Source organism: Podarcis pityusensis, assembly GCF_964106645.2.
Source record: "Podarcis pityusensis genome assembly, chromosome: 7".
Classification (NCBI taxonomy): domain Eukaryota; kingdom Metazoa; phylum Chordata; class Lepidosauria; order Squamata; family Lacertidae; genus Podarcis; species Podarcis pityusensis.
This window is the reverse complement of record NC_138031.1, coordinates 45,727,359-45,751,054: the sequence shown is the minus strand read 5'-3', so window position 1 is coordinate 45,751,054 and position 23,696 is coordinate 45,727,359. Positions and strand designations below refer to the sequence as shown.

The window sequence follows — 23,696 nt, the reverse complement described above, 5'->3', positions numbered from 1 at the left end:
ACCTTGGTTTTCAAACATTTTCAGAAGTTGGACAGACTTCCGGAACGGATTCCGTTTGAGAACCAAGGTATGACTGAATTAGAGTCACTGTTTTTATGTCTGAAGTTGGGGGTGTGACTTTGTATATACATGCGTCTTTCAGATGTATTATTCCCCTCCCCTTTATGCCATTGTAATTTCTTAGAACAGTTAGGGCTAATTGAGGCTGCTGTTGAGTTTGTGGCTGGTACTTTTTTCTTCAGCCTTTGGCAAACTGTTGATTGCAGAAGAGAGTTTGACTTGCTTGTTCACTGTGAACAGAAGCAATAAGATTTGCACATCACTATAACACACAGGCTATGTGTTCCACTCACCGTAGCAATCCCTGTGACAAGCCTCTAACCCTCCAGACACATAGTTTGTCAGCACTTGTGAATTGGGTGGCTTCCTAGTTCCCATTCCTTGTTGTAGTGGGGGCTGCAGAAGGGTTTCTATATTGTGATATGGCTGGTGGGTGTGTAGAACCTCAGTCTACTGAATGCAGTAACTTGCCTGAGACGGTTTGTGGTGTCACACAAAACCAGGAGCTGTTGCTCATGGCAAAGAGTTGGAAAAACTTCTCACGTGAGGCAAAACAAAACATTTCCACCAGAAAACAGGTAGTCATGCACATTAACTCTATTGCTCTGGGAAAACTGTATTCAGTATAGAAACGTCTCTAAGTGTCTTATTGTCTGTTTCACTCTTAGTTTGTTGATATGAGGAACTGGCACCTAGAAGCTGTGGATAATGGCATGAGCATCCCTGTAACTTTCAATCCAGGCAGCAACAGTGTCGTTGCAGATGTTCAAGAACTGCCTCCCTCCGTGCACAATTTATACTGGGTAGCACCACCATCTTACCTGGGAGAAAAGGTACATGACCCTCAAAGCTGTATTCAGAACATTGTTACCATCCAAGGTCAATAGTAGGGCTGGGTAATATATTGATATACCAGTTTGAAGTCCATATTTTGATATTGGTTTCATAATTTTTGACCTGGCATTATATCACAAGGCATGATGTGTGTTAGGGCTGGGTGAATGAATGAATGAATGAATCCATTTATTTCGCTCACTGACCAGAGTGCAACATATACAACAACATAGAGCATACAAACATAAATAGATTAAAATTAAGCTTGTCTCCTAAATTTTATAGCAGCAGCACACAATTTAGCCACTTTTAAGGTACAGTAATATTTGGTTCCCTGTCCTTTATTAAGTATTTTAAGTAATAATCATCAGTTCTGCTTGGGGTTATGCCTGTAGAAATGCCTTCTAAAGATGCATGTTTCAGAATACATTACCCCTTTCCTGATCCGACTGCTTCTGCACCTCCATTAATCCTGTGCTGGTAGCACTGGAAATGTTCTTGCAAGGGTCAAGGTTCTGAGATAAGTGTGCTCTGAATACTTAGAAACCATGTCATAAGCTCTCATAATAATTCTCACCATCTCTTTAAATATGTTGTTCAGCTTTCTTCATATGGCGGCTACTTGAGCTATCAAGTTAAATCCTTTGGCTTGCCTAGCGAAGGCATGACTCTACTGGAAAAAAGGCCCGATGTGCAGCTTACTGTAAGTGAAAGTTGCCTGTGAAATCTCTCCCTCTCCCTCTCCTGCTGCTCACTTTATACAGCCCTTGTTGGGAGAGGCGAAAGCCTGAAACGTGTTTATTTGAATGTGCCATCTTTGTGACCACACGAGAATAAATCTGCTGGAAAGATGGCTTTAGCTTTAGCTGCAAGGAACTGGAAGATCACACATTAAAATAAACCTGGGATTTCCTGGTTTTGGTATTTACTATTTCTTGGAAGAAAAAGTTGAAGCCAATCGAGAATGAAATGTGTAAGCTTAAAGCCTGCTCCTAAACTTTCCCCAAGAATCGTCCTGGTCTGAATAGAGTTTTTACACTGTTTCTATTTTACAGCATTCTGAAATGATGCAATAAGCTAGCTAATCATTTATGAGATACCATACTGTACTTCCAGGGTGGGGAACTCATACAAATGCCAGCTCTCTAGGGGTTTACCTTTTGCTTTCCAGGCACAGGTCTGCTCTTTAAAGCATCGTGTCTGAGTGCTTCTTTTCTTTTTTGCCTCACCATTTCCCCCAGGAAAGCCTGCTCTTTAATGCTGAATTGGAACAAAGAACAATTCAGGTTTCCCACAGATTGCCATTTGCTCCGATTCAGTGGTAAGAAGTGGATTTTTCCATTGGGCCAAAACAAACAAACAAACCACCCAGACATGTAGCTTTAAAGCACAGACCTGTGCCTAGAAACATGGCACAAAAGGAAGTCTGGATGAGCCCTGGCTCCCTCTAGCTGACCCTTGGGACTCTCCTCAGGCCACACATCCTGGCTGGAATGTGTCCCTGAACTCTAATAATTTCTCCTGATGGCCTGGATGAAGGGTAGAGAGGAATGGGTGTAGAAACTAAACTACTGTACAAAAGCAAACTTGGCATTCATTGCTTCACTCACTTTTGCCTCTGGCAATGCTACCCTCAGCCTGAAAAAGATTCCCCCACCCCACCCCTACTATACTTTAATATTAACTACATTTCTTTTTGTTGAGATCTAATAACAACTGAAATATCTCTCCACTAATGCAGTTCTGTAAAGCATGTTAATTCTGCACATTGGATATTATACTATTGTTTGGAATGATAATGTTTTTGCACAGGGCCACCACATGAAATTAATCTATGTGGATCCTAACAATCCTTTGCCCGACAAACAGTATTATGGATCAGTTCGGCTACTTGAGGTAAGACTCATGGAATTCCCTTTCATAAATCACTAGCTGACATTTCTGCTTATTTTATAGCACAGCATCAGAAACAGTCTTGCTTCAAAGTACACTTTAAAGGCTGCAATTTTTAATACTCTTATGAGCAGGTAAAGCCCACTGAACAAAATTTGCTTCGGAGTAACCATGCGTAGGATTGTTCTGTTGTTTCCTTCCTGCTGTAAACATTTGAAATTGAACAAATGTGAAGAAACTGTGTTGCAAGTGTATTCTAATCAGGAAAAGAAACCATACAACAAAGAGAATATCACTATGCATGCCAGGTGAAGCCTAGTTCTCCAATAAGGAACTGAGAATGTGAAGCATAAATGGTATATATGAAGTTGCTGTATCCTGAGTTAGATCGTACGACTGGTGCTTACTTGAAGCATAGAGTTATGAGGGCGTCATGCAGGCACTGGGACCTCTCCCTAATCTGTACTGCAATGGGGTCAAAGTAATGTGTGAGTTACAGTTGTGATTAATTTTAAGGTTCATTAGTTGTGGAAAGTGAGTGGTTTTTTGCTGTATATTTTCCTAACTTTTCCTTTGTATGAGACTGTTGAGCTTGGCGAGCCTGTATACTGGAGATGGTACAACCCACTTCCCAGAAATACTTCTCCAGTTTTTATCTTTCTCTCTCTCTCAACTAAATTAAATACTTCCTGTTGTGTTGCACCTGGACTTCTCACAGCCCAAGGAAATACAACACTTCTGAAAAGCCAAACTCTGAAAAGGGCTTTGCCTCATTGTTGTCCAGAAATAGTGTCATTATTTACAGCGAAACAGCTGCTTGTTCCCGCAGTCTCAAAGTCAAGTTGGGTTCTTGTCAGGCTCATGCCTGAACTTGAAAAATAAAAGTACTTTTGAGTTATATTCTGCCTTCAATTACATATGTGCTTGCAAATGGTTTGAGGCCATTCCAAACAAATCACATTTTGATTCATGAGGTTTCCTCTCAGGCATTCGTAGTCCAGCCTACAACAAACTCTGTCAATGAAGTGTGGATGGATGAGTGTATTTCCGTCCCATGTCAGTTTCACATGATATTTAAATATATATTTTTGATCACGTTTTCTCATAGAATAGCACATTTATGAATGTATTTTCTCTCAAGTGTGGATTTCTAAATGTATTTTATTACAATATATGCATATATGCAATTTGGTATGGTTGTTGTTTTTTCTTTCAAAATTGGCACTCATTTATTGTTACTAATGAAACAGGAAATTTTCGGTGGAATAATTGAGCACTGGGAATTTTTTGCACAGCCCCGTGTCAAGTGAAACCTTTTGTTCCTGTCCTAGTTGACTTTGTATGTTATTATTGTAATCTGTCCTTATATGTCTACTTCTGAGCCTGACCCTCATTTATTTTACTTTACTTTAGATTGTCTCTTGCTTGGGTTTTCATTCTGCTAGTGTCCTTTTCCCTTAGGCTACCAGCACCCATTGCTTCTTATAAGGCATGAACCTGTTTTATTATTATTATGTTTAATCTATATCCCTTTGCATGTGCAGCAGTACTTTTACACTGAGTAGATTGCTAATTAAACTTTCTCCTAACTTTAATTATATATTGAATGTGCAGGGAAACTTCAGACATGCAAGCAGGAATAGCTTGGTATCTCGAGAGGAACTGATGATGGTCCTGTCTAGACTGGATGGATTACGAATCAGAGGACTTTACTTCACAGAATCTCAGCGGTTAACCTTGGGCGAGGTCGGTCTGGAAGAAGTCTCCAATGCAGGAAATGGCATTGTTGCTTTTGATGTAGAGACATGCTCCTGCCCTCCAGAATATATGGGTGATTCATGTCAGGTAGGAAATTGTCTTTGTTTCTGCTCTGCATCATTCATGACACACGATAACAGTATTGATTTAGCTATAGCAACGAGAGAGTCTTATTCATTCATTCTTATTGATTGCCTTAAAAGCGCAGGAGAGATGCGTTTCTGAACAATTATGTTCGATGGGACATTCCACCTTCATGGTGTAGTCCTCTTGTAGAAGTTGTACTTAATTCAGCTATTATATATTTATGGAGTTTAATTCATTTGTGTGAACAAAAAACTTCAAACATGCAAATGACAAAAATAGAACCAAGAAACGTTTAAAAGTAAAACCAATAAAATGCAACCCAGTTTCTAAAGATGTGTGAAGCATAATATTTCAGCATTTCTTAAAAAAGCCAGGCTGTGGCGGTTGGGGGTTGGGGGCGGGAGGAATGGATTCACACATATCCTGAGCCAACTAGCTAGTTCCTCAGTTGCCAATCAGCAGGAGTGGTCATGCAGTAGATATCTCCCACCCACTCTGCCAAGACATCATTGCCACCAGACATTCCTCTGATCACTATTCTTCCATATTATGCCCCATAATGCTGTGTGACAGCTATTTTCAGAATTGTTCAGAAGTAAAGGAGAGGAAAAAATTGCCTAGTACTTAAATTTTTAATCTGAAAATCTGGGTTTGACTGGTTTGATCCTACATACAGGGTGGCCTGGGAGCCTCAACCCATCCTCAAACAATGTATTCAGGTCTCCCAGAAACCCACTGATATTGGCATCAGTGGGAAGGAGGAAGAGTAGAAGGAATTGGAAGTAAGGAGAAATAGGAAGAAGGTAGACATGGTTTTGGAGAGGTTTAAATCTCCATCTACTCCAGCTCCCTAGTGGGGATGCAAATTACCCCCTGCGGGCATCAGATTGATTATTTGATGAATGGGAAGGGGGTGATAACTGATCTTCAGGTATTTTGGTTCTCTGCCTAAGCTTCTGCTAATGAGGGTGACCAAAGGCCTGTACCTTGATATCTGCACAGGAGAATGTGTTTTGACAGCTGCCATTTGTCATAGGAGAAAAGTTGTACCTACTAAGCTTCTGTCTTCTTCTGTGTTTTACTACCTCTCATAATGCTACTTGTTTGGTAACACTTCATTGATATGTACATTTTGACTTTTCCAAGTAAATGCACTTGGATTGATGTGCAAGTCTATCAACTTTATTCTCAGGTTACAATAATAACATAAAGCTTGCTTGTCATTTTTAAAAATACTTTCAGAGGCTTAAAAAAAAGACACTTCACAGTCTGTTATATGAAAAATGCAATCGATCAGCATGCCAAGGCTTGCATTTAATACACTAACTAAACTCTTCTCATTCCTATTCCTACTCACCATGCGCAAAAATGTCTCTTTTGCTCCCTTTTCCTGGACTGATTAAAACATGTAGCCCAAAGGAAGGTATAGAACCACAGTACTCCATAAAATAGCTCACACACCCTGCATGTTTCCACAGAATTACTCAGCCCGTGATTTACAGTTCTAATCGTCTACTACTGCCTGACTGTCTTAGGCAGGGAAAAGGTGATGCCTGCCACACCTTAATGCAGATATACGCTCATTTGCAGGAATTAGAAAGCGGTTCGTTAACCTCAAGAACTGCTATGTGTTGCACAACCTGACTCATGTATGAAGTTTTAAAGGAGGGGCATATCACAGCACACCGACTGAGTCAGAGAAGCTGAACAATAAGAGGGTAGTATAAGAAAAGGGCTGCATAGCAAAAAGAGCCTCCTTGCATGTGAGCAGCAAAGCCTTAAGCTAGGTAAAATGACGGCCGGAATGCAGAGGCCGGGCAACATTGGATGGCTGGTGTTGTGCATGGGCCTGAGGCACTGTTTGGTGCATGCTACACAACACAGGATAGCATTCCCTTATCTTCGTGGCGGAGGGCAGCAGCAGCAAAATCACTGGGATTTTAAACCAAGACAGGTAACGTGTGTTCTCTCTTCCCCTATCCCCCTGCTTTAAGGTGTTTCATTTTGCTTTTTATAGCCCTGACATAAAAGTGTGTTATGCAGTATTTTGAGTGAAAACAACAACAAGAAGCTGATCTCTTTATCCATTGGACTATATTGTCCAGAAGACCTGCTACAAAATGTTGCTGTTTGAGTCGTTAGCTGGGCAGTTTGTTAACCATTTATACTAGACTCTACTGGTGTACAAGGTCATAGAATGGTTAGCCAGGCTGTTTCTATTTTTTCTTTTCTTTTTTAAAGATTGCAGTCCTTGTTTCAAACACAAAACTTAATGCACATTCACTTTTACTGTGGCTTTGAAATGTTGACCGCCAGAATGGTATTGCCATATGGCCAACAAAATATTTGCTCCCTGTCCATTTGAACAAAGTGGACATATGAACAAAGTGGACAAATATGCATTTCTCAAAACTTACAGTGCACACTCCAGTGTCCTCCATGGAAGTGTTATCTGCACAGGATATCTAATTTTCCTTCAAGGCAATTGAAAATGGAATTTGAGTGTGCAGGGAAACTACTACTGGAAGAACTTTTTAAAAAAATGTTACACGAGAAAGACGATGGCTAGCTTTAAAGTGATTATTTCATATGAACATCTCAAATAGTTCTCTTTAACTGATTTTTAATAATTGGGTCATAAGTAGCTTTATTTCAGCAAGCTGTTTTTGCAATAATCCATACTTTAAATGCCTGTACTGGTAGCTGCTGCAGGATAATTCCCTCTTGTGAACAGCATCAATTGTTGTTTTAAAAAAATCTACTACAACCATTCACATAGACCTGCTAATTTGTAATGTGATTTATAATCTTCATTTTGTTCGTCCTCACAATAAACAAGTGAGGTTACTCATTATTTTTTCACACATAGGGAGTTTTGCCCAGCTCTAAACAATGTACTCATGAGAGAGATAGGACTTCAAGACAAGTTTCCCAGAACCACACCTAAGGGCTAAAACTGCACATGACAACTCATTTCATTGTTTGTCCTTGACTGCTTTCTTTCTTTTACACAAATTGCTGCTGGGGGCAGAGGGAGGAAGCAATCTGGATCAGGACCTTAGCATGGGGTGGGGATTAATCCTTTGCTAATACTTTGTCCTCTGCAGTCTCAGCCAGGAATAAGGTCTCATGCTACAAGAAATGAATAGACACATGAAGCAGTTCCACACGATTGGGAAGTCTGAATGTGCAAGGTCTCCCATCACGTGGAGCACCTAGGGATGTACATGCCGCTTTCAGACCTCAAACTTCATGTATGGAGGAAAAGGACAGGTCCAGGGGGGCATGGTGATACCTGGGGTGGGGCCATTGTATATGGCCCCTCCTCTCACTCCATTTGTTTAAGCACAGAGAGCATGCATACAGTACTGGGGTTGTCAAGATGCTCACATTACAACTGGACTTCATAGAAGATTATAGGTTTTGAAGAGGGGATGGTTGAAGTGGTGGTCCAGAGATTATCAAAGTTTTTTTACAATCGCTTTTCATTGGTGAAAGCCACATTTTCAACTGATATGCTTTATTGGAACAGGACATGGCTTTTTGACAACTGTGTCTCTTTTCTTTTTAAAAAAAAATATTATCCTGCTCCCCAAAATCCTGTCAGTTGACATTGATCGCGGAAGAGCAGCTTTACTTCTTAAATGCTTCTAGTTGATGAACATTCTTTTCATGCTTCACTTGTCTTTGGGACAAGCCTGTACGTACAAATTGTGCTTCATATTAAAGAATGCCTCTCATTGCTTCAACATAGTTTCATATACCCTCAGGTGAGGAAATCAGGATGAGGTTATATTACAGCCAGTAGTTTTGAAAATTAAACTTTAAATTGGTTAAACGCTAATGAACAAACATAGTTCTACAGAAACCTATGGATCTAGAACAAAAACACCTTTAGCTGTATTTTAAATACTTTACTAAACTGGACTTATTCTGGAAACATTCTTCACAGAATATGAAATATGTCCAGCCAGAACAGCCTTCAAGGGGTTTAGGTTGAGAGAATCCTTCTTGACAGATCTCAGAGCACTGATATATACAGCTACTTTTCAAAATGGTTGGGCAGTTTGTGGACTTTAGACATGGTTGACATTGACTGCATTTGATCGTATCTCAGTATGACAAGTTATGAAGGAGCCTTTTGGCCTCACACAGAGACCCTTGGCTCACCCCTTCCTGAAAGTGAGCAAACAAGCCGAGAAGTCTTCCATTAAGTATAGTTTCCTGCTACATCCAAACTGAAAAACTTTGGCCATATGTCTTGGCTTGCCAAACTGAGATGAATATTAGAATACAACCTATGCCTCTTAATCATATAATAGGTATTCATATGACAGTATTTAGCAATTTAATTTCTTCTACCTTAAAATTTCACAGAACACCTCTTTTTAAAGGTATAAACGTATAGCCTTCTAAAAAAAGTCTCCTTCGTATGCAATAGGAATGCAGCCCAGGATTCTACCGTGAGAACAGTGGCCTATTAACAGGACGGTGTGTTCCTTGCAATTGTCATGGAAATGCAAATAGATGCCTGGATGGTTCTGGAATTTGTATTGTAAGTAATAATAGCAAAGATTGTTGAGATTTATCACTGCTGTTAGTTACTAACCACTGACGTGCATAGTAGTTTTGCTCTGTGCAGTACCGGACTAGATCCTAGGCCCTTCTGTCTAGTAGAGGGTAAAAAATTGTGCATGCAAAGCAATGCATATATTGAACCACTCCTCTGAAGTGAAAGAGTTCTATGAGCACATGTGTAGTGAACTCATAAAGTGTAGTGATCTCATAAGGGTGTCTGCTTTGGTTTATTAGTACAAAAACAACAACAACTCCCCAAAGAATTGCACGGTACCTTAAAAACTAACAGATGTATTGTTGTGCAAGCTTTAATGGACTAGAATCAACTTCATCAGATACATGGAGTATTGTCCAGTAACACTCCACACATCTGATGGAGTACACCCTCAACCATGAAATATTTACCATAATAAAATTGTTAGCCTTCAAGGCGTTGTATATCTATTTGTTGTTTTTCTCGTAAACATAGATAAAATATTATCCATCATACAATATGTGTAAGAATGCAAGTTGTTTACCTGGAATACAAATCTGTGTGTCACAATAATAAATGGTTCCATCTCTCTAATCATTTGAAAATGGCACCCAGTCTTTTAAAAATGCAACCCATTTAGCAGTGCATTCCTCTTGGAAACTTTAGTTCACTGATTCCTATTTATCTGAACCATGATTGTGGGTATGCTAGTATGATTATGCCAGCTGCTTGCTTTGCAGACTTTAAACACTCATTATAAAACTGCATTTTACAAAAAATACAGAATTGCTGCCACTTTTGTGTCTCCAGTTTTCCTGGTAATGTGTGGCTAATGTGTGGTGTGATGCCATAACACTGCATTTCCCACTATCATCTCAACTTGTCGGCTGTCTGAACCAGAGAGCGGACAACATTCAGGACAGTAACCATGTCATACATTGATAATTAGCTACACATTGATAGAACGACTAGAAAGTGGTTGCAGCATGTTTCTCTTGTAGCAACTAGTTCTGCCCAAAGAGTGAAAGCTACAGAATGCATGTATAAGCATGTCAAGAGAAGGTAGTTCCGCACATTGGAAATGGACAGTTATAATGCAGACATAATTGGTAAATGTCTGATTTCTGCAAACTAATTCTGCAGCAAGATACAAATCTCATCTGAAATGAATTACGCTTTTAAAAGTGTAATTTACAATTCTGTTGCTAAAGAACTTGCACAAATATGAGCTCTAGTTGAAGGATCAGTGTTTGCATCAATAGCACTCTTTGGGGATTGTTATCTTGTATTCTATTTCACTCCTTTTGTCTCAATAGTTTATTCTGAAAAGTTATCATAGGATCTTGCCCCCTATTCACTGCATGGATTCACTGCCAGATTCATTGCATGGGTGCCTTTTTCATTATGAACCTATTTTGGCTGCATTGAAATCCTCTGACGATGATTATGCAATACTTCCCTTGACTTTGGCTTCAACAAACCCCTTTGGATTAAACATAGGAATTGTTAGCCAAATCAGGAGATGTTCCAGGAGATGTATGAATCATAAGAAATTTTGATTAGAGAAATGGGGCAGGCCATGACAAGAAAACACAGAGGCAGGAAAATCAAGAGAAGACAAGGTTTGCTTTTTTAGCCTTGCTCCTGCTGTTTTAATAGCCATGCAAACTGTGTTATAGCTAGTGCCATATATTTGTTACTAATTAATGCAGCTTGCATTCTGTATGCATAGGTGGTCTCAACTGTTTGATGACTATTGGTTCCAAATTCAAATTGAAAGATGGACACTTTCAATTCATTTTTCAGAGGAAATAGTTTTTCCAGGGTGCAGTTATGTGTCCACATAAAGTAAAAAAAATGTTAATTCATTGGTGGCAGTTTGATGATCTGATCAGGTTTTGTTGCTGTGACAGGTAACATTATGCAACAGAACGAAAGAACAATATCCCCCATCTCTCTCCCCTCTCTCTTTCCCTTTTCCCCCAAACCACAAGATGTCCAGGACATTAGTATCTTATACCAAACATAAACGAACTGTGAAAAAGACTGTATGAATTGAAAGTGGATACGCTATATGTACTTTTCCTTGTTGATTTATTTATTTTGTAACACAATAAAATCTTCAATAAAAACTAATTTTAAGAAAAGTTGTTGTACCTGTCCTGAGGCAATTGCCTCCCTGTATTAGTGTTGTTGTTCCAGTGGTGTTGGGACTGTTAAGTCCTACGCTAGGGCTGTGAGAAGTACAAAAAAAATCTTTTATTGGACCAGTCTACCTAGATTTGAGACTATATAAACTTGTTCAAACTAAAGGGCTAAACAGAAAAAGGATATTCATTTATACAGGGACTCGAATAGATTGTGAAATGAATCCAAAGTTGCTCACAAGTATTTGCATCACTTCCAACTAAGAGTCCCATTCTTGGATGTGTAGTTATTTAAACCACTGACATGTTAACCAGATGTGTGGATACTGTAATATTCTACCATCTCTGGCCCCAGCTGAGCAACTTTTCTATAATTCAAGAGAATGAAGACATTGTCAAAGTCATATGTTTGTTCTTGTGGTAATATAATTGTGTGGAGGAAGTGGCTTGGAGCTGATCAACTCTAATTTTCTCCTGCTGATAATTGAATTGCTGTTAACTCTCTGGTTTTATATATTTGTACATATTTTAAAAGAATTGTCAGCATAATACTGCTGGCGAGAAGTGTGAACGCTGTAAAGAAGGCTACTTTGGAGATGCCACGCAAAGAACCTGCAGGGCTTGTCGCTGTCCTTTTACAAGCAGGTACTGTGTGGGCGTGGGGGAGGGATGCTAGGAAAGGAGGGTTGTGTTTTTCTTGTGGTTAACACATTGACTGATTATTTGATTAATTTCTATACCACTTAACATATTAAATATATCTCTAAGCGGTGTACAGAACACTGAAGCAACAAAAGACAACTTAAACAAAATATTACAAAAAATACAGTTACATATAAAATGTTACAGTAATACAAAGTTACACACACACACACACACACACACACATCAATATCAATTCATTTTCTTTCTGATACACCCTCCCTCTCAGGCTCTGGGTTCTTGCCCAGGATCCAAACAAACTTTCAGCTCACCCACAAAAGTCTCACAATAAAGAGTTCATGGAAACAGCAGACATCACCCTAGTCTTTCACTCTAGACTGGCTTTTTATGGGCAGTCCCAAGGTGGATGGTACTTCTTCAGGGTGCCCCCAGCTGTGTCCCATTCAGCTGCACTCTCCACACCCAGTTCAGGTACAGCAGGTTAGTTGAGTGGTCCAGGGGGTCCAGAGGATGGAGAAAGGGACCCCCTTCCACTGACAGCTCTTTCTTCACTCTTATTCCTCTCCTTATCTTCCAGCTGCTTGGCAAAGGTGTTGGACCATTCTGCCATGAAAAGAATTACGTTTGCTAAGTGTAGTTCTTTTTTGAATGCTTGAGGCTTCCTTGAGCATGTTATTCCTTAGATATAGTGTATTTTCCCATGTTAGTATGGTTCCCTAAAATGGGACACCTGATCCTATTATAGGAGTTCAAAAAGCTACTACTGGGTATATGGATGGGGCAGATTGCAGCTGTCTGATCTTCTTGAAATACCACCATTTGCCAAAAGAATATAAGTGGGACAATTAATGACAACAGTCCAAAAACAGTTATATATGCCTGTGTGGACAGAGCACACTGCAATGTGTGATAGTGGCCTTTTGGGTTTGTTTTCATTTCAAGGGGTGATAGGAATTGATGAAGATTACATTGGATCTGACTCTTCAGAATGAGCTTGGCTAAAAATATTTGGGGTCCTGTGAAATAGCAAGACCCTGTAAGCACTTAAAATTAGGATAATTAATGGCCAAGGGCCTCAAACATTTGCCAGGTGCAAAAGCAGAGGTCAAGAGCCTTATGAAAATAACTGATAGACTATAGATAGATGATAGATTAGATAGATGATAGATAGATAGATAGATAGATAGATAGATAGATAGATAGATGATAGATAGATAGATGATAGATAGATAGATAGATAGATAGATAGGTAGATAGATAGATGATAGATGATAGATAGATATAGATGGAGAGATAGTTTACTTTAAGTAGTTTTTTCCTCTGTAAACTCACAAATGGTTTCCCTCAGGAGTGTGTAGAAAGTGATTTTTTAAAAAGCAAATAATAGTGCATGTTTTAAATCTTGATTCTCGTGCCTATGTATGTGTTGCATAGTTGAATGGTGGGTGGGGGACCAAATTGTATCAAGATTCCCAAGGTGCAAGGATCTTTCCTAGGGAGAAGGGAATTGAGAAACTACACCACAGAAGAGAAGCAGATGTAATAGCACCACTGTCTGAGCAATTTGATACAGTGGCGGATCTCCTGCTTCCTCTCACGCCCCTTTGTCACCAACAGGCACTGTTCTTGTGCAATGAGTGAGATCTAGTGAATTGCACAGGTGCCATCATACTACACATGCTCAGTTCACTGGGGTTACCAGCCACTATGAGCCTGGTAAAGGGTGGGATGGTAGCCTTTCATAAATGCCTTGCTCTGCTAATTGGGTATAGACTAAATCTTGTGCAGAATTCAGAGAAACAGTGAGTGAGTTGTCATAGAGATTGTCCATGGCAATGCATCACCAAATACAAAGATTTCTGTAGATAAAAACGCCTCACTTAGAACCCTCAAGGAAATGCAGTACATTTGTATTTGCTCAATAATAACACATCAATAGATGTCATTTTTATTCCCTATTTCCTTTTTAACGATTTGGTTGTTTGCATTGTTAAGCAGAACAAACTGTTCTCAGAAGGTCTAGGCAGATAGGCAGCAATACACCTGAACTCTCAATGCTATTTGATATTTTGGCAGCAATTTAAATCTCAGCTTCTTGCAAAATATTGAAACCTGTCTAAATATGCCTGAAGTATAAAATGTATTTCATATGTATTCATATATATTGTATTTCTGTCCCTCCCCCCAGTTTTGCTAATGGATGCGTGGAAAATGGTGGAGAAATTCAGTGTTTCTGCAAAGAAGGTTATACTGGAATGCACTGTGAAAGGTGATTGTTTGTCTCAATATGGGTTTTCTAATTAAAAAGTGGCACATTGCAAAATATCAGCCTAATTCACACATCATGCTAAGCCAAACCATGGTTTAGCACAAACATATAAGCATGCAGGCTACTGAAGACAGGAGTGTGGTTGCTTCACTTCCTTGTCCCCTATTTTATGGCTCTGGCATGAGCTAAACCATGACTTGGGCTCAGCATGCTGTCCAAATCCAGGCTTATGATTGAGCACTCTCCAGATTAACTGTGAGCCATCAACCTAGAACATGCCTTGGTTATAGCTTGTGGTTAGTGTGCAGAAAGCTAACTCACGTGCCCAGGTTCAAGCAACACACAAAGCCAAGGCGTGGCTTAGCTCAGTACAAGTCTGCAGCATAATAACCAGGGAGCAGCAAAGCAGCTACAGTCTTCTTTCCAGAAGATGCCACACTTGGATGTTTGCACCAAGCTATGGTCTGGCTCCGCATGACAAGCGTATCAGCCCATTGTGTATTCTAAGGGTGTGCCATATTAATATACTTGGTCTACCGTCCAAGGCGCTGTGGGGTTTGAAAGCACACAGAAAGCTTTCTGCAGATACAACCTGCTGCATTCAATTCAGAGTTTTGGGAAGTTTGCACGTTCTGCTGGGATTGTGCACACTGTTCTTGGTTTTGACATGAATTACGCAGATCTATTGTACATGAGAGCCCTTGTATGCACTTTGGAGCATTTGGATCTGAGCAGCAGTGTGAAATACAAGTGCAGTCCAAAGAATTTTTTAACCCTGCTAAAATTTTACTAATTTCAAAGGAAAGTACACTTCCCCACCCCTCTGGATTGAACCCTATATGTAATAATATGTTGGACATCTCACTAAAGCATAGTTAAGCCTGACAAGAATTAACCTAGGTGCACTTAAGGATGCCTTAACTGTAGTTTGTTGTTTTGTCCAAACTGTCAAGTAGTGGGTACTATTAAATGTGGTTCATTTTGAAAGAAGCCAACTTGAAATCAGCTTTGAATTTCAAAGGTAGGAATTGTTGGCCAAATCAATGCAGTAAAAAAAGTTGGGTACTGTCACTTTAGCCTTGTCCACACTTCCACTTGCCCCATGCCTAGAAAGCATGGGTAGAAGAGATTTTGCAGGCTTCCCCCTTTCCCTGCTTCTTTCCCAGGCAAAGCCCACTCTTTAGTGCTCAGTTGGAGCAAACGTCAATCTGGAGAAAACCCAAATTGCTGTTTGCTCCACTTGAGCACTAAAGAGTTGTTTGGGGAAATCAGTAGGAGAAGAGGAAGTGTGCCTAAGCCCTTTGCAATGTGTTCCTCTTAATTTAGACTTTTTGAAACATCATCTCTGTTGGATGATTTCTTTTCTCCCTAATCCTGGCTTGCATAACTTTGAATTAAGTTCTCTTTCTTTATGTTCATAATGACAACATAATTGAATTTCATGACCACATATTAATTTTCTTTAAGATTCCAAGAGTCCTGAATTACATGTCCAGACAATGAGGAGCAACCAATTAGTTATTATCTAATATGTACAACTCTGGCTGGACTAACTGGTCCTTTGCCTCGTAGGACAATAGTCTTCAACCTTTTCATATCAAGGAGCCATTTTTAACCTAAACATGCATTTGGGGACCCATTTATTAACCTTTTAACATATATTTGGGTGGTGGAAGTGCTCTAGTTGCGATCTACATTGAATCAGACCATGACCCATGAGTGGGTCCCAACCTACCAATTGAAGGCCAGTGTCACAGGAGATCTGAAAGAAAGAAGATACAGCCAAGTTTTCCAGGGTTTGCTTTTTTGTGTGTCAACAGTTGGATTTGCTTTCTGCAGTCTTTCAAATGTTACAGCTAACCCCAAATACTCGATGTGATGTGTTAAGAATTTTTGTGTGTGAAAATTTTGTCAGAATAGGCAGTTACAAGTTAAATCTAATAAAATGGCTAGATTTCACGACTGGATTTTGTGTAAACCATAATGCCAGCAGAAGATGTTTCAATCTGAAGAAAAATGTATTAATTGCTAATTGTGTTTGTTTTCCCTGTGTAGTTGTGCTCCTGGTTATTTTGGAAACCCACTCAAATATGGAGGTTACTGTCAGAAGTGCAACTGCCCTGATAACGGTCAGCTCATGACCTGTGAGCGCCTGACTGGGGGTATGTAGAATTGTATAGCTATTCCTAGTGACTGTATTCCATTGAACTGTACAACACAAAGGAAATTGTATGGACTCTGGACTGCCGCTGCCAGTCAGCGTAAACAATAATGAGCTAGTTAAACTGATAGTCTGATTCAGTATAAGGCAGCTTTCTGTGTTCCTATGCTGCAGCCAGGAAAGTTTTGCTGCTCAGGCAAGTTTCCAATCCAAACAGGAAGCTCTACCTGTTCAGGAGAGCCCAGCAACCAACCTGGTTGGCAGAGCCTGGAGAGTGTTCCAAGCTGCATTCTGGTAGCAGCTGCACAAGGTCCTAGCTCTAGCCCAGGTAGCTTTTGGCATAAAGGCAATTCATTCATTCTTAATACAAATCGACTGAAATGCTTTCTTTCTCAAAGGTAATGTTAACTATCTTCCATTATGCAAAAGCTCCTTCACTAGAGTTGTGTTATTGGTGGATATATTCTGCAGAAAATATGTTGCCTTGCTGAAATTAAAGGATGGCAGGACAAGTTTGGTCTTGACTCAGAATGCAGTTTTATTTCAAGTTTTGAACTGCTTTTTCCACATCAGCAGCAGTATCACCTGTAATCAGCAGACCAGTGATTTTAGTAGGTTCAGACATTATTGCGGTCTTCCACTAGATTACTGAAGCATTTAATTGCATCATCACAGACTGTCCTTAAATACTGCACAGGCTGTAATAAAAGTTGCATTAAAGGAAGGTGCCAATTAAATATATCGTGCAATATATCTACAGGGGATTTCTATGTATGGTGGTCAATGGTTAAATGTGAAAGATTACATTCCCTGCAGCTTTTCCAATTTGAGCTTCTAGCTTCATATTTTCTTAGCCTGAACAGTTGCTTTCAATTCACACAGTAGCAGACAGACAATCCACTGAGAGGCAGAATTCATCTGGCCATGATAGCAGAAACATGAATGTTCTGTAAAAAGCCTTTTGTTCCATGTAGCTCAGGCTCAGTCCATTTTAAGTATTCTAATCCAGTGTGTTCATAGTATGGGCTAAACACAACCTGGAATCTCTGCCAAGCCATGGAATGTGAGAATAAGGGCTTGTTTTGAGGTTACTTATAGTGGTTTGAGAACTACTGGAGTCTGGGGTCACATAAGCAGCAGTCTGTACCATACCATGGCTCCTTCAAATGCCAGCATCAATCCTTCAGAGGACCAGAGCAGAATTGGCATGGTCTGGACCCATGGCATGGACCTATGCTATGCAACCTTTGATTTCATTGTTGATCAGTATGGGAAAGAGCCAAATGCTACAGAAGGAATTACTTATTTAATGTTTAGAGATTTTTTTTGTCATTTGTGGATTCCAAAGCTTTATTCAGGTTTGGAATAAATGTATAAAATTTCAGCATGAAGTATGATCCTGGCCTGACCCAAGGGTGATTTATCCTTACAAAGGGCTTATCCACACTTCCTCTTGTCCTGCTGCTTCCCCCTGGAGAAAACAGCTAATTAGCACTTGATTGGAGCAAATGGCAATTGGAGCTTTCTCTGGATTGACGTTTGCTCCAATTTAGCACCAAAGAGTGGGGTTTTCCTGGGAAAAGTGGGGCAAGCTGAGACCTCTGCTTAGAATGTGCAGGTCAAATGGAAACATGCTTGAACCTGTGATTTTGAGGCACAGGACAAGCGGAAATTTGGACAGGCCTAAAGATTAATTCTTGGGCCTAAGGGTTTTTTCACTGCAGACTTTCAAGGCTCATTTACATTTTTATTGTGAAATTATGAGCCTTACAGTCACTTTAACCATTGTTCTGTTTACATGTTCAAGAGCTAAATCAGGGTCAAAGTTAGTTAAATAGCAAGTTCAAGGGCTCTTGACTGGTCTCATTTTATCATTGTGTAAGTGAACAACAGCGGGGTTATTGCCTCTGGCAGTTGTTGCAGAAGCAGACTTCAGAATGGCTTAAGATATAGCATGGCATTTTTGTTCATGTCAATGGAAGTTGTTATTTAAAGAGAACCAGTCTGTAACAATAACCCTGAGAACACCAATGACTCTGAGTAGTGTGAACTTGCTTTCCGATGTCAAGCTATTATTCAGTTTGGACAGCCTGAAACCTTTTTTCTAACCACAACTAGCAAGATGTTCAGAAAGCCCATGGGGTTGGGGGAATGCAAAATCCACAGTCAGTGAGTGAGCAAGATTTCAAGTTCTCCAGAATTCTTCATCAGGCTGAAGTTCAGCTAAGTAGAGGGTGGGTAGGGCAGAGCCCGGAAGATGTCCCAAGTTGCAGTCTGATAGCTCACCATATAGAGCACTTGCACAAGTTCCTAGTTCCAGCCTAGGTAACTTTTGGCATAGATGCAAGATATTCATCCTTAATGTGAATTTACTGAGATTATCTGTATTTAGCCACAGCCTTAAAATAAAGATACAGACTCACTTGGATTAAGTTGTTGGATTAGATGCTGTGCAGGTTTCAGGTTGCACCCAGGACTGCTGGGACAAAGGCACACACAGTGATTGATTCCCCAGTTAACCCTGATTGGTAAAGGTAAAGGGCTTCCTGACTGTTAAGTCCAGTCATGGATGACTCTGGGGTTGCAGCGCTCGTCTCGCTTTACTGGCTGAGAGAGCTGGCGTTTGTCTGCAGACAGCTTTCCAGATCATGTGACCAGCATGACTAAGCCGCTTCTGGTGAACCAGAGCAGCACATGGAAACGCTGTTTACCTTCCCGCCGGAGTGGTACCTATTTATCTACTTGCACTTTGACATGCTTTCGAACTGCTAGGTTGGCAGGAGCAGGGACTGAGCAATGGGAGCTCACCCCCTTGTGGAGATTCGAACCGCCGACCTTCTGATCTGCAAGCCCTAGGCTCTGTGGTTTAGACCACAGTGCCACCCGCGTTCCGTTTTGTCTCGAGCCTTAAGTAAAACACATAAGCTCCTTGTTAGGTAGGCGACAGAACTGAAGAGAAGTAGAGATTAATTTCAGATGATGTCCTGGATAGAAAAAAGAACAAAGGAAGCCAAACTGAGTAGCATTCACTAGTACCTGCCGGAAAAGTAACTCTTGAAAAGACAAGTTCCATCTTCCAGTAGTAGAAAACCTGCTAAGAGTTATGGTTAGTTTTCAGTGAATAAAGAGAGCATCCATTATATAGCGGTATCAGTTTTCTGAATGCGATTTCAAAATCTCATGTCTGATATCTGTGTTGTATTATCATGTGATTCTAATTTGCTTCTTTTGCCCCCTAACCTCCAGAATGCATAAGCCAAGAACCAAAAGATATAGATCCTCAAGAAGATTGCGACTGTAAGTTATAATGCATGAGCAGTCTGGATGCTTGCTTATAGGACTTCATTAAAGAGTCACCATTGTTTTAAATGGGAGGCTGCAAAGGTCAACACATGCTTTGACAGTGAACTTATTCAGAAATGCTTACACGGGGTGGGGAACCCCTTGAGTGATATTCAGCCCACAGTGCACTCAAAGCTGTCTTGCAGCCCCTTCTCCTTTCATCTGCTATGAAGTGAGTTTTTAAAGAAGCCTTCATTCCTGCTGCGTCCTGTGCTAACCAAGGACACCAAATGAGCTAGAGGAGGAGAGACTCTGTGCTTCTGCTCTCCCCCTTTCCCTCTTTGTTGATTACAAAGGGCTAGTGCCTACTTTTTCACTGTGACTCCCCCCGGCCCCTGTGACCATCCTTCGGTCCTGCTCCTCCAGTTTGCTTAGTTCCCTTTGTATCCAGAATGAAAGACCTCCACAGGGAAGACTTCCCATTAGGACTGGGAGGTAGGAAGCATTGGGGTGGGGTGGGAAGGAGCAGATCAGCTCTGCCCCCCCCCCCGATTGCAAAGGGGACTCAGCATCTGCTTTGTGTGGTTGGTGGTGGTGGTAGGAGTGGAGAAGGTTGTAGATGGATGAGTGTTGGAGTGTAGCTGTGGATGGTGTCTGTGTTGTTGGATGTCTGTGTGTGGTATGCATGTGTGTATGGGGGTACATTGAACTCCTTGGGGTTGGGATATAAATGCAATAAATAAGTGTGTATGTGTAGGAGAGAGAGAGAACATATGGGAGTGATGATGATCTTCAGAGAGTGTGTTTATAGTGCCACTGGCCCCACCCACCACCAGTGCACTTTTCCTGACAGACTACCTCTGAGAGAATGCAGCTCTTGAGGTAAAGAAAAGGTTCCCCTCTATCTTACTCTTAAGGAAAATTGACAGGGAGTAACTCTAAAATAAGTCAAGACATACTAGGGAGGGCCTCAGGATTTGGTTACTGCCTTAAATGCACTTGAGCTTCCCCTGCCTTTGTTGTTCATTTATAGCAGTAGATGACAGTTTGTGGAAAGGTGTTATTTTGGTGCTGTCATTCTCTGCCCATACAGCAAACTAACACTTTGCACTGTTTGGATGTGCTCTTTTCCATTCAGCCTGTGATAGCTGTGTAATTACTTTGCTGAAGGATTTGAGTACAATGGGGGACGAGCTCCGTCTGATTAAGTCTCAGATGCAAAACGTCAATGCCAGTGCCCACACATTGGGGCAGATGAAGCATCTGGAAGACCGCATCAAGGAACTGAAGGTAATGTTGAAAAGCTGGCATTTCCTTACGGGGCTGAGAGAAGAAATAAAGAAATAGGTTTCAAATTAACTACACAATGTGATGACCTTTAGAAGCAGCTGGGCAAGATCCACTTGTCTGTGACGTGATCCCATGTGGCTGAGGTTGGACTGATGGAGCCAGTTGCATGGTCCTTTCCTGTGCCTGTTCTTTGGGAAAGACCATGGCAGCCCAGTCCACATCGTCCTTGGGGTTCCCTTATTGGAAAATTCAGTTAGTCACAGCATAGCTCAGTCTTCCCCAGACAGTGGTCTGAAGTGATGTGATGGGAGTTGTAGTCCAACAAGTTCTGGAGGGCAGGAGGTTGGGGAAAGCTGGCATAGTTGCATGGTTAGTGCCCGGCACTGGCAAGGGGGAATAACTGTTGCTTGCTATACTGGCTGCAGATTCATTGGTGAGCACAATTACCATACTGTTCCGTGTATATGATGAGGTTTTTTTATTTAAAAAATTTGTTTAAAATTGGGGGTTGTCTTGTACACAGATAGTGCATAGTGGGGGGCCATGTAATTGGTTGTTGCTGCGAGCTGGAGATTGTCAGTGGCTATTGGGCGAACCCTCCTTAAAAAAAGCTCAACAACTCTGGGCAATTCCCCCCGCCCTCCATTTTATGAATTTGGAGTCCCCCAAAATAAGGGGTGTGTTATACACAGGGACGTGTTATACACAGAAAAATACGGTAAGTGCAGGTGCTTGTCTTTGAAAACCTACATTTTGTGGGACCCCGGTATCTGAAAGATTGCCTTCTCCCACATGAGCCTGCCCTAGGAACAACCAACAGGGTAGGTGTCAACATAGCAGTGGGGCCTGCCAGAGCACTGGAATGCTGGCATCTGCCCAAGGGTGCCATATTTTGGAGCTGGGCCTGCGTGGAAAGAGGAGCTTCCCACCTTCCCTTGTTTCCAGCTCCCATCAGCCCCTATAAACAGCAGGAGCAGGAACAGTGGAGGAGACTCAAGGACTGGTGGTTTACCACCACGGCAAGCAGTGTCTAGCACTGGCCGTGACATGGTCTATGATGGTTGCTGCTGGCCCGTCAGCAGCCACATGACTGCACATTGCTGACTTAGCAGCCCCTGTGACTCCACCGCCCAATACCCATCAGGTCCCCTAGCCTCAGTTGCTAGGCGTTGAACTGACAGAATTAATTAGGTCTGCGTAGTGCCATAAGGGACCTATTTATGCTCTGCTTTATTGAAGGTAGGCTTAAGGCTTGTCTGTACGAAAGCTTTTCATGGCCCCAGTTCATCTCTTTAGCACAAACCCATAAGTTGGGGAAGTAAGACATGCTGGGTGGGATTTTGTATGCTCTGTCCAAGTAGATTGTGGCTTTGCCTGTCGTCCGTCTCATCCTGCTATGATGCCTCAACTGATACTCTGAATCTTTTCAGTCTGCCACATAAACTGTTACTAGCGTGGGTTATAGACAAGCTAAATGCCGAATACTTTAAAGGCGTTGGATGCACCAGATCTTTGAATCTGTTCTGACTGGCACCAAAACTCTAAATACATTTTTCTAGGAAGTAACAGCTTGCTCCAACGCATGTTTCCTCTGAAGTACATCAAACCGAGTGTAATGAGAATTACTCTTACATGTATGGGTGTGATTGCAGCCTAAGTCTTTCAGTTGAATTCTTTCTTATGTAAATGACTTAGGATTTCTGTCTAGGTAAAATATGTTTTTAGCCCAAACTCATGCTGAATTCAGATACAGTTTTCAGCTCAGCCAGACATCCCTTTTCTCCTCTTTTTGGTGGCCTTTCTTTTCAGATTCTGTTGAGCCGCTATCATACTGTTATTACGACTCACGGTCCAAAAGTGGATGAACTGGAGACAGACCTGCTCGACCTTAACCAAAATGTTAATGCTCTAAAAGAAAAGGTGAGCTGTTTACATTTTTTTTATATAAGAAGTGCTGGAATTTGCTGGTCAGGAAATGTCAGTGCCTTCACTAAAATTCTAATGGAAAGCCTAATTTCTGCCTGAAAGACTTTTGATCACGTATGGGGTATTAAATATCATTTACCTGTGTTGACTGTGAGGGATCCCAGCCAGAGGAAGCTCCCTTTCCCTTGCATCAAGAGTTCTGAGGGAGCAGATTCTGAGTGGGGTTACCCACAAATGGCAAGTCATGTGGGCACTGCCACCTGGTATTCTGCCCTGCCAATTAACTGAGAAGTGAGAAACTGATGCCCAGGGAGGAGAGAGAATAATAGCCACATAAGGTGATCAGAAGGAAATAAAGAATGTGGTGTTGTGAGGGGAGAAAAGAATGAAAGAGCTTAGCAGAAAGAGGACAGCTAACGGGAAAGGTGAGGAGAAGTGACAGACAGAAAGCTATCCTTCAGGAGGATAGAAAGAGAAGACAGGAAGACACAGGAAAGGAGGCTACCAGATGGCATACTGACTTGAACATCGCCAGACTACAGCTACAGCAAAAAAGCTGGAAACTGAAGGTCTGAAGGCAGTGACGTTAAAGAGCACACAATGAAAGAAAAATAAAGATGTGAGAGGGGTGAATTGGGTAGTTCTCCAACCTGGAGGATAGATATCCCCCTTTGAGATCCCTATGATGAGATTCTACAGGCTGAACACTATGCCAATATCCTGGTGGGACTTATTTATAATCAAAGACCTAGAGCTCCCATTTAGGAACTGCCA

The 23,696-nt window shown here is 41.1% G+C and overlaps 1 protein-coding gene across 3 annotated transcripts in view; it reads left to right on the top strand.

The window, feature by feature from the left end:
• The window catches only part of LAMA3 (laminin subunit alpha 3), a 138,895-nt gene that overhangs the window by 81,936 nt on the left and 33,263 nt on the right, over positions 1-23,696 (top strand). For all 3 annotated transcript variants that reach the window (XM_081014387.1, XM_081014388.1, XM_081014386.1), the window contains 11 exons: positions 729-893; positions 1,496-1,597; positions 2,707-2,790; positions 4,402-4,632; positions 9,074-9,187; positions 11,867-11,976; positions 14,183-14,263; positions 16,319-16,425; positions 19,671-19,721; positions 20,845-20,996; positions 22,806-22,916. In XM_081014387.1, the coding sequence (XP_080870513.1) occupies positions 729-893; positions 1,496-1,597; positions 2,707-2,790; positions 4,402-4,632; positions 9,074-9,187; positions 11,867-11,976; positions 14,183-14,263; positions 16,319-16,425; positions 19,671-19,721; positions 20,845-20,996; positions 22,806-22,916 (1,308 nt within the window). The remainder of the gene's footprint in view (positions 1-728; positions 894-1,495; positions 1,598-2,706; positions 2,791-4,401; positions 4,633-9,073; positions 9,188-11,866; positions 11,977-14,182; positions 14,264-16,318; positions 16,426-19,670; positions 19,722-20,844; positions 20,997-22,805; positions 22,917-23,696) is intronic.